Raw genomic sequence first — 13,555 nt, 5'->3', positions numbered from 1 at the left:
GAAAAATCCGCAGCAAGGACACAGGATTTCCAAAATGCCATTGAAATGGCTTGGAAGTGCCGCTGCTGCAGATTTTCGGTAAATCCGCGGCAAATCCGCGGCAAAATCCGCGGTAAATCCGCAGCGTGGGCACATAGCCTTAGGGTTCGTTCACCTGGATTTTTCACAGCAAATTTACACATGGAGATTTTATAAAAATCAGAAACATGCAGCTGAATTTTTCAGCACAGAAATTGACTTTCCTAGTTTTAGATTTTTTTAATCCGCAGTAACTGCTTGTTGCAATTTTTCACATCGGCTTTAAATAGGAGCTGTTGCCAGGTCAAAAGTGGCCATATTTTATTCCTACTGCTCTCGAGTATTCTGTTTGTTAATACTCTTTACAAAGGGAGCAATGGTAAAGACCATAAAAATTAGCATATTCAGAACACTAAATTAAAAATCCATATCTCCGGACCTGATATAACATAACAAAGGGAATATACAGCGGAGCACTAGGAATAAAATAAGAGCAAAAATTGGCCTGTGACAATCCCTGTTTATTAAGGAATTATAAATTTGCCAAATTCTAGTGTGCAGAAAGATGACATTATCAATTTTCTGAAACTCTCATGACAATGGTTGCAAGCAGGTGGCTTGTACTCCTCTGTGGTATCGTTACTAAGCACTTTCCAGAACTTTTACCCTAGTCATCTAATGATAAGTAGTTCATGCATTTTCCCCCTGTGATCCCTCTTGTGTCTGCTATAGTGGTTATTGGAGTTTATGAAGAGCTCATCCCATCCATTCCCTATTTAGGGCCAAGCACTAAGGATACCTAGGGTCAGGTATCTGGCTCTGTGCATAGGTGTGGAACCTATGTTGGGTGGTGAGGGACCCCAGGGACCAGCAGTAGGTTTGGTCAGGGGTCACTATCTTCCCTTTCCCTAGACACAGGGTTTCCCTTCTCTTCCCTTTTGACGTTCGCTAGGTACTTCCCGTATCTAGCGTGGTAGCTGCAACTAATCCTAGACTGCAACAGTCATTCATATATGTTCACCTGTCGTTATTGAAGTGATAATAGACCTGAGGACAGCCAGGTAAGCCTCGGCATGGGAGTGGTGGAAGATTGGCAAGATGAGTATACTAATTTTTTTTTTTTATTTTAGACAATCAGCTTTTGGAATCTGCAGCAATAAACCATTAAAATAAACAGTCAGCAGGTTTTTCCTATTTAAATGGAGAGCAACATGATGTAGGAGCTAAAACCCTGTTATCCAGTGATGTCACTTGCTGATCTGCTTGCTGCACACAGTCTTTATTTTCTCTGATGCAGAGCTCAGAATGCTGAGCCCTGTATAACTCCGCCCACAGCACGGTTTGGCTGCTTTCTCTGTATAGTGACAGAAACCCGACAATCTGTGGTAGGGACTTAGTTACTTAGAGCAGTTGACTAAAGGGGGCTTTACACGCTACGACATCACTAATGCGAACTCGTTGGGGTCACGGAATTTGTGACGCACATCCGGCCGCATTAGCGATGCCGTTGCGTGTGACACCTATGAGCGATTTTGCATCGTTGCAAAAACGTGCAAAATCGCTCATCGGTGACATGGGGGTCCATTCTCAAATATCGTTACTGCAGCAGTAACGAAGTTGTTCCTCGTTCCTGCGGCAGCACACATCGCTCCGTGTGACACCGCAGGAACGAGGAACCTCTCCTTACCTGCCTCCTGGCCACTATGCGGAAGGAAGGAGGTGGGCGGGATGTTACGTCCCGCTCATCTCCGCCCCTCCGCTTCTATTGGGCGGCGGTTCAGTGACGCAGCTGTGATGTCGCTGTGACGCTGAACGAACCGCCCCCTTAGAAAGGAGGCGGTTCGTCGGTCACAGCGACGTCGCCGGACAGGTAAGTAGTGTGACAGGTCTGGGTGATGTTGTGCGGCACGGGCAGTGATTTGCCCATGTCGCACAACAGATGGGGGCGGGTACCCACGCTAGCGATATCGGTACCGATATCGCAGCGTGTAATGCGGCCTTTAGACGAACTAGACACCTAGTCTTATAGTGATAATCTCCTGCTTAAAAAAACATTGATCTTAATGAAAGAACTAAGCAGCCCAGTAAGTGACATATCACTGGAATCGGATGTTCAGCCTCTACATCATGTTTGCTCTCAGATTACATAGCAAAAACCTGCTGAGAAATTAACACAAACCATGCAAATGTTTGCACAATTTGGAAAACTTTGGGGACAACTTTTGTGGACAAACAAAAAATATGCACACTATGATGTGATTGAACAGAATTAGTACAATTTATACTTAGCTCATAGTACTTGGATGAGGCACACATTGATATTGCACAGTCCCATCACATGTCACAGTGAATTAATACCTTGATATCTACCAAAATACTAACCAGTTGTCCAAAGAGAGGTCACAAAACAAGAAGGGTAAGGCCTAAGCCACACGGCGAGAAAAACAGTGCGAGTGGAGTGCGATAAAACATCGCATTCCCCTCGGACCAATTTTAGCCTGTGTGTCAGTGCACATGAGCGATTATTTTCTCAGCCCTAATCGGACCGAGAAAACAATCGCAGCATGCTGCAACTGTAATGCGAGACTCTTTTCTCTCGCACCCATTCAAGTGAATGGGGCGAGAGAAAAAAAAAAAAAAAATCGCACTGCACTTGCGGTACACCGGTGTACCACTAGTGCAGTGCGAGAACGGCAATAGCCGGCTACGCAGGAGAGAGGGAGAGAAATCCCTCCCTCCCCTCCTGAGTGCCGGCCCGCCCCCCGCAGCTGAGGTCTGCTCGCATGAACGGACCTCAGTTGCAAGGACACACGCATGACACTCGGCTCTGCTGTACTGCCAGCACGAGCCGAGTGTCATGCAAGTGGATCGCAGTAGTCCCAGTGTGGCCCCGGCCTAAAGCACAAAGATGCCACATCTAATGAGACCACCGGGATATTCCAGCTACAGGGTTATGTGAGCGAAATACACTCCTATGCCATTGGAACTCCAAATAAATAAGATTAGTTTTACAAGCGCTTGAGAAATCAATACAGCACACACGCTCTGTGGTGTACTGAACGTTTCTGCTTTATTATATCATGTGACAAGTTTATATAGTATCCCAAACAAAGAAATGATTCCTCTGAACTATGCACCAATATTATATTATATTATATTTCATCGGTTGCAAGAACCATAATTGATTCATTATTATTTATAGTGATATTAGGTGGCATTGGACTTATTCCAATGGATCTTCTCTCTATGGATTTCAGATTTATATTTACATATTATTGATTACATTTGCATAGTATATACATCTAATACAGTACTGGACTTTGCCACTAATATTACAAATTACTAAAGGAAGAATATTAAATTGCTTTGCAGAGAAAGTCAATTCCTGTGATCAGGAGCGACAAAGTGCACTGGAAGAGGCCAGGGACAATCCGAGGGAGGGGATTGTGATTCCCGAGTGCGCGCCAGGAGGTCTCTACAAACCAGTACAGTGTCACCAGTCCACTGGTTACTGCTGGTGTGTTTTAGTAGATACAGGTCGCCCATTACCTGGAACGTCAACACGGTGAGTTACTTTTTAGTGTCTATCTTCAAATATGGGAAAGACAAATGCTATGAAAATATATATTTTTTTTTCACAGTTATGAAACTCCAGTATGCGAAAGTGATGCAAGGTGGAAAAATACAGACATAGAGGATCCTTTTAAAGATCGAGAGCTAGCAGGTATGCCATACTCTATGGTCAGTGCATCCGCAATAATAATCCCCTTTCTGGGGAAATCCATCCGGAGATCCCTGCGAAGATGTATGAGTAGTCTCTCCAGAGCGGCATACATGACTATGCTCTAACGGATGTTCTCACAAGATAACATGATATTTATATATATATATATATCTCTAATAATAATAATAATAATAATAATAATAATAATAATAATAATAATAATAATAATAATAATAAATAAATAAATATATATATATATATATATATATATATACACATATATATATATATATATATATATAAACACACACACACTCATACATACAGTACAGACCAAAGGTTTGGACACACCTTCTCATTCAAAGAGTTTTCTTTATTTTCAGGACTCTGAAAATTGTAGATTCACATTGAAGGCATCAAAACTATGAATTAACACATGTGGAATGAAATACTTAAAAAAGTGTGAAACAACTGAAAATAGGTCTTATATTCTAGCTTCTTCAAAGTAGCCATCTTTTGCTTTGATTACTGCTTTGCACACTCTTGGCATTCTCTTGATGAGCTTCAAGAGATAGTCACCGGAAATGGTTTTCCAACAGTCTTGAAGGAGTTCCCAGAGATGCTTAGCACTTGTTGACCCTTTTGCCTTCACTCTGCTCACCCCAAACCATCTTGATTGGGTTCAGGTCTGGTGCCTGTGGAGGCCAAGTCCTCTGGCGTAGCACCCCATCACTCTCCTTCTTAGTCAAATAGCCCTTACACAGCCTGGAGGTGTGTTTGGGGTCAATGTCATGTTGAAAAAATAAATGATGGTGCAACTAAACGCAAACCGGATGGAATAGCATGCCGCTGCAAGATGTTGTGGTAGCCATGCTGGTTCAGTATGCCTTCAATTTTGAATAAATCCCCAACAGTGTCACCAGCAAAGCCCCCCCACACCATAACACCTCCTCCTCCATGCTTCACGGTGGGAACCAGCCATGTAGAGTCCATCCGTTCACCTTTTCTACAAAGACACGGTGGTTGGATCCAAAGATCTCAAATTAGCACTCATCAGACCAAAGCACAGATTTCCACTGGTCTAATGTCCATTCCTTGTGTTCTTTAGCCCAAACAAGTCTCTTCTGCTTGGTGCCTGTCCTTAGCAGTGGTTTCCTAGCAGCTATTTTACCATGAAGGCTGCTGCACAAAGTCTCCTCTTAACAGTTGTTCTAGAGATGAGAAGGTGTGTCCAAACTTTTGGTATTTACCGGGGACTTGGTATAGTTCGTGACGCCACCCATGGTGTGCGGTAATAGGGAGTACCGCCGCTGCTGCTGTTGGGAGTCACCGGGGTGATGGAATGGGGGCAGCCAGATGACGTTACCCTCCACGGGCAGGGGTAGGCCCCGGGACTCTGGATGGAGATGAGGGGACACAGTGCAGGGGTCAGCTGGGTACTCACTCAGCAATGAAGCAGACACTGACAACAGGGTAAACCAAGTCTCTGAACGCTGTTGTCTCTCAAGGGGAGCTAGTCCGGATCCCGTCCCCTGCAGCACTGCCGGGGTCTGTAACCTGCCTCCTGGCACCAATTTAGATTGTCCGTAGTGGCCCGGTAGCTTGGAGCTAAGTGAAGGAGCCTGCTCTCAGGGCTCACACTTGGGATTTTAATGGGCCGTTGGCTAGAAAAGCCCTATCCCCCTCGTTGCGCTAGTGCCCCGATTCTGGAGCTGGTGGGAACAGTCCATGAAGACCCTGTCCTCCGCAGGTTAATTGCCTGGTCGCCTGAAGCTTCTCCCCGACCTAGAGTCCGTGCACCCCGCCGTGCCTTTGGTCCAGGACCGGTGATAGGACCAAGCTGCCGACCGTCCTCCTCGACGGGTTCCAGGCACCTAGCCTCAATCCCCCGCGACCGGGGGTCCGACTCCTCTAGGTCCAGACCACCGTCTGCGACCTAGTTCTCTTCTCCCCTGGGAGCTACAACTCCCAGCTTCCTCAGAGCTCCTCTCAGCTCAAGGTCTACCACTCAACTCTCTCTTAACACCTCCCACCTCCCTGTCTGACCCCTAGGTGGGCAGCCCTATTCCTGCTTAAGCAGCCCACTGGTATGCCTGACAGGTGTGGTGCAAAGTGTATCTAGGATTTTTGAATGCTGGTGGAGGCAGTACTGCAGGATAGAGACCCAGAACCATGGGGGGTTGAATACTACACGGGGAGGGCAGTTTGTGCAGTACCCTGTGATGACCTGAATGGTCCAGGGGCATCACAATAGCATCCAGTTTGACCACAAACTCCAGCAGTTTTGAAATATGACTTTTCCTTAGGTCTCTTTCGCACGTCCGTGAAAAACGTTCGTGTTTTGCCCACACTTGATGAAGGTACGTATGGCCCTCCATGTGCCGTGATTTTGGCACGCTAGTGGTCACGGTGTGCTATCCGTGATAGCACACGGAGATCAGGAAAATTTTACTCACCTGTCTCTGACGCTGCTGTCTCCGGTACATATCACACGGATCACATTGGTGTGTGGTTCATGTGACATCAGTGCTGGTGTCTCCGTGTGGAACACAGACACACATGTGCAGCACACGGTCTGTAAGAAAACACTGATGTGTGCGCAGACCCATTGATTTTACTGGGTCTGTGTATGTCTGTGATTCCAGTACGTATGAAAATGGACATCACATGTCCCGGAATCACTGATGTGTGAAGGGGGCCTTAAGGGAAGGGTCACACATTGGGATTAACCCTTGGGCGGCATATGACCTCATCCTGACTACCTAGAGCTTATGTAGCACCCAGGGGGCAGGGTGTCCAGGTCGGGTCTCGTACCTGTTTTACTAGTCACCGGGCCAAAGCGGAGGTCTGGGATGTCACAGTGGCCTGCCCGGTTTTGTGCCCCGAGGTGTACACCAATAGAAGGGGGATAGGATGGTGGATAGATGACTGTCGTGACGCCACCTGTGGTACGCGGCCAGGGATTAGCTGCCGCTGCTGTTGCTGTCCTTCGGGGTGGATGGTAGTAGCAGCCAAGATGGTATCACCCCCAACAAGTGGAGCGGGCACCGGGGAGGGATGATGAGGGGAATAGTAGTAATGGCGGTGGCCTGGGGGTGCCCGAATTTAATTAATAAGTGACCCGGTTGCTGCCACTGAAGTACTGACCACTGCTTTGACGGGCCCCGTCGACCTCGGATAAGTTTGGAGAAGCCACCGGTATTTGGAAAATGTTCTTTGTAAGCATTGCCCGTCCGGTAGTGAGGAACCCGGGCTGAGCGTTCCGCTACAAGCCGCAGGCCCCGTGAAAGAAAAAGATGAAGAGAAGTGGTAGTGTCGCCAGAACTGATGTCCCTGGTAGACTGACTGGTGATTGGTCGAGTTGCTCCTTCTTGAACCCCCAGTGGAAACCTACCCCCAGGAGGCTATCCTAGTGACCGGGAAAGTCCCAGTGTTGTGCTGGCCAACCCCCCTGCCTACCCTAGTCCAGCTCCCCAGTGTGAAGGCTCTTAAGCTGTATGTAAAGTGTGAATGTGGAACACCGGTGATTAACCCCCTCCTTACCCGAGACGAATACCGCATCTTAATTGAGGTGCAATACTTTATGGTGACTGGAGCCGTAGGGGCGCCACACTTATGTATACACCAGCGACGTGTATGGAATCTACTGCCTATGGGTCTGTATTACACACTGTGAATCACTGTATAACCTCTTTTTCAGGCAGATTTTGCCAAGGGAAACCGCCAGAAAACTCAGAAGAGTGAATATATGTATTTTTCTGTAAAAACGACTTGCAGTGTAGATGTTCAAGTTTTTGAATGTCTTTTAACCATTTCAAGTTTCTAAAAACACCAAAGGCTTAAAGGGAACCTGACAGCTGATGCAGCATATATTAGACACGGACTGTCTGATTTCAGCCAGGAATGTTGGACTCTAAAATGTTGCGACGTTTCAGAGAAAAACATACTGTTGGGGACTAGTCAGGAAGGCGGATCTCCGGTGTCTTCTCCCCACCCACTGCCAGTGACTGACAGGTCTTTCCATGCATGTGTGTATAGGAAGACAGTTGATCAGTGGTACCAGTTGTGGAGAAGCCACCGGGGAACTGCCTTGTCTGAGTCTCCCATTCGGCTTGGTCCCCAAGCATGTGTTTCTCTGAAACATCACAGCGTTTCATATATTAACATGTATGCCGAAATTACGCAGCCAGTATCTGATACATGCTGGCTATGGATTGGGCAGCCATGTCCATTCTTCTGTCATTTTTTGCGTCAAAGACACTCTGTACTTTTCAGTACAAGTCAACGGCAAAACTCAAAAAGATGCCTGGACATATATTGGAGTGTTTGGCCATTGTTTTTGTTTAAGAAATTGCTAGTTGTTTATTCATCATTCAGTAAAGTGGGGAAAAAAAAAAGACCAGAAAACAAAAAAAAAAACAAAAAACATCAAAAACCACAATAAAAACCCTAACAATAAAAATCGCCAGCAGTCAAAACCATCACCAAAACTCTAATGAGATGAGAGTAAAAAAAGCCATCACAAAAACCACAAGAAAAACCTTAACAAAAAAAGGTCAGTGGTCAAAACCATCAGAAAATCTAAGGAAATGACTGAAAAACTTCAGTTTTTCAGTTGTGCCTGCCCTTACAGTATATTTATCGCAGCGAAAACCACGCAGGTTTTGCAACACCGTTTTTTGCATGCATAATTTTTACAGGTGAAACATCTAAAAGAAATTTCGTTTCAACTTTACAAACTGAGTGACCAAAAACCATATGGCAAAACCACAGTAAGGCGGCACATGCTCTTGCACACCTTTTTGTTGTTGCCGCTAAAAATAAGTCTTGTAAATGTGTACCGCCCCACGCTTGGCTGCAACCGAGCCGCTCGGGTCCGGACTCGCCGGTTGGTGGCTCGAGCGTCTCCGGACCCGGGGGCCCCGTGGTCCACTTCGATTTGAAAGGGGGACTTGCGCTTTAAGGGGACGTAGGTGTACGGCCGGAGCCGTGTTTTAAGTTCGTGACGCCACCTACGGGTTGTGGTGAAGGTGGACACCACCGCTGCGGTTACTGGGCACCCGGGGGAGATGTTGCGCAGCAAGATGTTAACTCCTCCGTGGGTAGGGATGGTGGCACCGGGACCCGTTGGGTTCTGTGTGATAGGCGGTGCAGGGAGGTGCGCGGCCGGAGGGCACTGTTGTACTCACGATTAGTAACAGACACAAGTCTCTGGTAAACCAAGATCATGGTGGTCGGTGCCCGCAGCCGGCTGCGTCTGGTCCCCCACCTGGTTGGTGGTCTCTGCCTTTCTCCTGCACCGTGTTGTGTATCGTTGGGCTGCCTGCGCTGCAGCGTCAGGAGTCCGCTCCCCGGCTTTGTTGATGTCGGGAGAGCCCCTTGCCCACAGACGCTGGCCCGTGGGATCTCTCTGCTTGTGCGGTGGTTTTCTATCCCCCTCGTTGGGCTGTTGTCTTCAGTCGGGACTTTGGGTGGGAAAGGACCTAAAGTCCTAGCCTCAATCAGTTAATTAGCTAGTCCCCAGTAGCTTCTGGACCTAGCTTCAGGGTCTGAGTACCCCCCTTTTGCGCTCCGGTTTCCAGTTGGTTCCCCAGGTCGGTACCGGCGGGCCACTACCCTTTCTCGGTCCACCACGGTTCCACCGAGCCGTCTTCCCGACTCCTGCAGGCTGAGGCTACCGTATGCCTCCTAGCCAAAGGTGCCCGGGCTCCTACCCTGGCACCTGTCAGACTGCTGCAGACCTGGGCACAGGCCTGCGTCTAGACTTGAACTCTACTAGACTGCCCTGTGTTTCCTGCCTCAGGCCCTCTGAACTCCTCGGTGGGCGTGGCCAACCGCCTGGCTCTGCCCTCTGGTGTGAACATCCAGCACTAAGGGAGGTGACTAGGGTTTAATGTGGTTGGCTGCTGTTACCCTGTTAGGGGACTGGTGTTATGCGGGGCGCTATCTGTGACTACCTGGCTAGTCTATAGGGTTTTTTGTAATAGATTTGCATGGGAAAAAAAAAATCCTCCATGTAAAATTTGAGTCCGTTGCAGCCTAGTGGGGACTGTATTTGGAATCCATATTGCATGGTGCCTATGTTTATGCGGCTCTATATGCTGAAATTCAACTGTCCTCACTTTCTTTTTTTTTTTTTTTAGATGTTGCTTTGGTTTTCGCACTTGGTTGTTTTTCCAAACCTTTAGTGAAGTTAGCACCATTAGGCCAAGTTTGTGTAAGAACTATGCAGGAGGCTAAAATAAAATAGGTGGGGACACAGCTGTAATTTATGGCATTACCCTCCGCTGCACACAGACCGAGAGAAATTAGACTGAGTTTTGGCCTTTTCCCCATTTAGTAGTACGAATAAAATAAATAGAACCTGCAACGTTTATATCAATAGGATAAATTGAGCGGTTACATTATCTGCATAGTTACTGCCAGTAACATATATAATTGATTTCACAGCCTTTCTCAATCTTATACATTTTTTTTCTCAGTTTGTCTTGGCAAGTCGGGCAGTTTTTAACCTCAAACACCTGGAGTCCACGAATCATTTTGTAAACTCCGCACTGGAGAAAAAACCTTACAGGAAACGCTTATTTGGAATAAGAGCATGTCCATACTGAATTATACATTTTAAGGCTCCGCTCAAGGATAATCCACTATTCACTTGGGTGATTTGGATTGCTTAAAGAAAACTTTTTAGCTCAGGCTTACAAGCTAATGATCTGCAAGAACGTAACATACTAGAACTAGGTGGAAGCAATAAGGAAGAATGGATTGTAAGGTGGTCAGTCCTTGCTAAGGATATTGATTCTATAAAGTTGTTTTTCACAAAAGGATAGGACAAACACAGTTGTAGACTACAGATCTCTTTTTTACTTAATTGTTAGGGCCCGCTTTCACGATCCGGAGACACTGCGTTCTCAACGGGGTCTTCCCTCCTGCGGAGCCCTTGTGCCGTCCCTACACAGACCAGGGTGCTTGGATCCAGGGTGGTCGCGGCTAGAGGGGTCCGGACCCGGGCTCAGCACTCGCTCCGATCCTTGAAAGGGGATTATTTACAGGGGAGAAGTTCGTGATGCCGCCTGCGGGTTGCGGTAATGGGAGTACAGCCACTGCTGGAAGGAGTACCGGGGCAGATAGTGTGGAGCATCAAGGTGTCAGTCCCTCCGCAGGTAGGGAAGGCCCCGGCCTCTGGGGTTTTTGGTGGATACTTGGGAGCGCAGGGTGCAGGGGAACCAGGGTACTCACTGCGGGTAGTCGTGGTGCTGGATGAGTATTATAAAGCAGACACTCACACTGAAGATAAACCAAAGTCTCTGTGCATCACAGTCTCTACAGGGGAGCCCGTCCAGGTGTCCGCTCCCACCGGTGTCACTGGGTAATCCGGAGTCGCCTACGTGCACAAGTTAGTTCTCTGTTGTGGCCCCGCTCACTATATTTAGTGTAGCTGTGCTCTTGATGGCTGGCACTTGGGATTTTAGTGGGCCACGTTACTGGAAAGCCCTATCCCCCGCGGTGTGCTGTCACCTTCAATCTCTGAGCTCTTAGGGAAGTTCATAAAGATACTCTCCCTCCCAGGTTAATTATCAGGACGTTGAACCGGCTCCTGATCTAGGGTCCTATACCCCGTTGTGTTCTGTACCGGTCAGTTATTTTGGGTTTCTGATGCCGACAGTCCTCCTAGACTATGTCCATCGCACCCTTCCAATGTCACTGCCACTGGTCCCAGACTCCTCTGGTCCCGGACCACCGTCTGCGACCCAACCTCAATCTAGCTCCACGGGAGCTACTACTCCAGCTCCTCACTCCTTGAGGGCACTCACTCAACTCTCCTGACTTCCTCCTGTCTGCCTGACCCCTAGGTAGGTGGCCTTATTCCGCTTAACCAACCCACTGGTGTGTCTGACAGGTCATGATGTGAGGTGTGATTGGGATTTGTGCTGATGGCAGTGACACCGGTTTTCTTAGGAACCTGGAACCATGGGGGGTAGGCCCTGCACCCTGAGTAAGGATTGCAGTAGCCTGTGGCACCCCGATATATTCAGGGGCACCACACCCAGAGTCTTCTCCGTGGGAAAATGCTACGTCCATGCCCACAATTAGGGTTCGGGCCGCTGCGGACTTTCGCTGTGTTCTCTTCACTGAGGACACTTACATCTCCAAGCATAAATTGACACGCTGCGGTTCGGAAACCTCACTGCAGGTCTGTTCATGCTGCGGAAAAAAAAAGAGGCACAGGTGGCAGGAGATATCTATAAATCACATCCACTGTGCTTGTACTGTACAAAGCAGCTGTCACAGGTGACACAGTCATGTAGTTTCTGGCCATAGAAGGTCACAGTATTTGGCTACGCTGAATGCTCCCTGACTTTCCATTGTTCCTGCTGTCAGTATTCATTAGTATAGGTAGCTTTCCTGCTGGCTTCATCTCTCCCCCTTTTGGACCCAGCAGGAGCTCACCTTCCACCCAGATGCTAATCATCAGCCTTATCTTGGTGCTTAAATACCCCTTCCTTCTTTGGACTGGTGCTGGTGATATTATTCAGTTCATTCAAGTCTTGGTTGCAAGCAGGTGGCTTGTACTCCTCTGTGATATCGCTGAAGACTTTGCATGAACTACTTATCTACAGATGACACAAGTAGAAGTTCAGCATTTTCCCATGTGTCCATCTTGTGTCATCTATAGTTTTTACTGGGGTTGACGAAGAGCTCATCCCATTCATTCCCTACTTAGGTTCCGAACCTATGCACACAGGCAGATACCTGACCCTGGACCTTAAGTAGGGTGATGAGGGACCCCAGGGACCAGCAGTTGGTTTGGTCATCATCTTCCCGTTCCCTAGACACAGGGTGTCCCTTCCCTTTCGACATTTGCTTGATACTTTCCCGCACCTAGCGCGCTACAACTAAAATGCTGCAGACTCTGATCATGGGAACATATCCTAACAGTGTTCCCTTAAAGGGCAACAGGCTTGATGGTGACCGAAATTTTATAAAGGGTGTAGACTTTACCACTAAGGCCATATATGATCGTTTGAGTGCTGACCACAGGTCTCATGACGTGAACTCAAGAAATTCATATATGCCTATGGGGCTCTCGAATTAAGGTCAGAAGACCCATATCCAGTCAAAACATAGAGGCCCCTCTAAATTTGTCGAAACAGTGGGTTTGTACGATGTAGCTGCGATTTTGCTTTTAAATCAAGGCAACAGCGTTTTGCAAAACTTTTGGAAAACCATATCAAAAAGTCAAAACTGAAGTGCCCAGCACACGGCTGTCTATCAATAGTAGCAATAATGGGACTTCACTTTTTTTTTTTACGCCTTTGAGTCCTCACTGTTATAGTCTTCTGGCCACCGCTTCTTACACACACCCGATACCACGATACCATTCGTCTGGCCATGGCTTTGTACACATATTGAATACATTTGCAATCTTCAGTTGTTTTCCACAGTTTTCACACGGTCATTACACTTGACTTGAAATTGAGTGTCATCACGAATGTCTTCTGCCCATCCTCACAGGACCTTGCCATCCACAAGTCTCTGCACTGCTTCTTTTCAGGTGGTTCTTAGCCTTCCTCTACTACCTTACCATGGTGTGGTCTGCCAATTAGCAAGTCTTAAGGCCCCGTTACACGCAACGACGTATCTAAGGATATATCGCCGGAGTCACGGATTCCGTGACGCACATCCGGCATAGTTGGCGACGTCGTTGCGTGTGACAACCACGAACGACCGTTAACGATGAAAAATACTCACCAAATCGTCCATCGTTTTCATAAAGTCGTTGGTGGAAGAGGACGCAGGTTGCTCTTCGTT

General features: G+C 47.5%; 1 protein-coding gene across 3 annotated transcripts in view; it reads left to right on the top strand.

Annotated features, from left to right (window-relative positions):
• SMOC1 (SPARC related modular calcium binding 1) overlaps positions 1-13,555 on the top strand; it is a 335,418-nt gene that overhangs the window by 286,644 nt on the left and 35,219 nt on the right. For all 3 annotated transcript variants that reach the window (XM_075329900.1, XM_075329899.1, XM_075329898.1), the window contains exons 8-9: positions 3,391-3,583; positions 3,660-3,742. In XM_075329900.1, the coding sequence (XP_075186015.1) occupies positions 3,391-3,583; positions 3,660-3,742 (276 nt within the window). The remainder of the gene's footprint in view (positions 1-3,390; positions 3,584-3,659; positions 3,743-13,555) is intronic.

Source organism: Anomaloglossus baeobatrachus, chromosome 12, assembly GCF_048569485.1.
Source record: "Anomaloglossus baeobatrachus isolate aAnoBae1 chromosome 12, aAnoBae1.hap1, whole genome shotgun sequence".
NCBI lineage: Eukaryota > Metazoa > Chordata > Amphibia > Anura > Aromobatidae > Anomaloglossus > Anomaloglossus baeobatrachus.
Note: the sequence above shows the minus strand (reverse complement) of the source record. Positions and strands in the feature narration are given on the sequence as shown.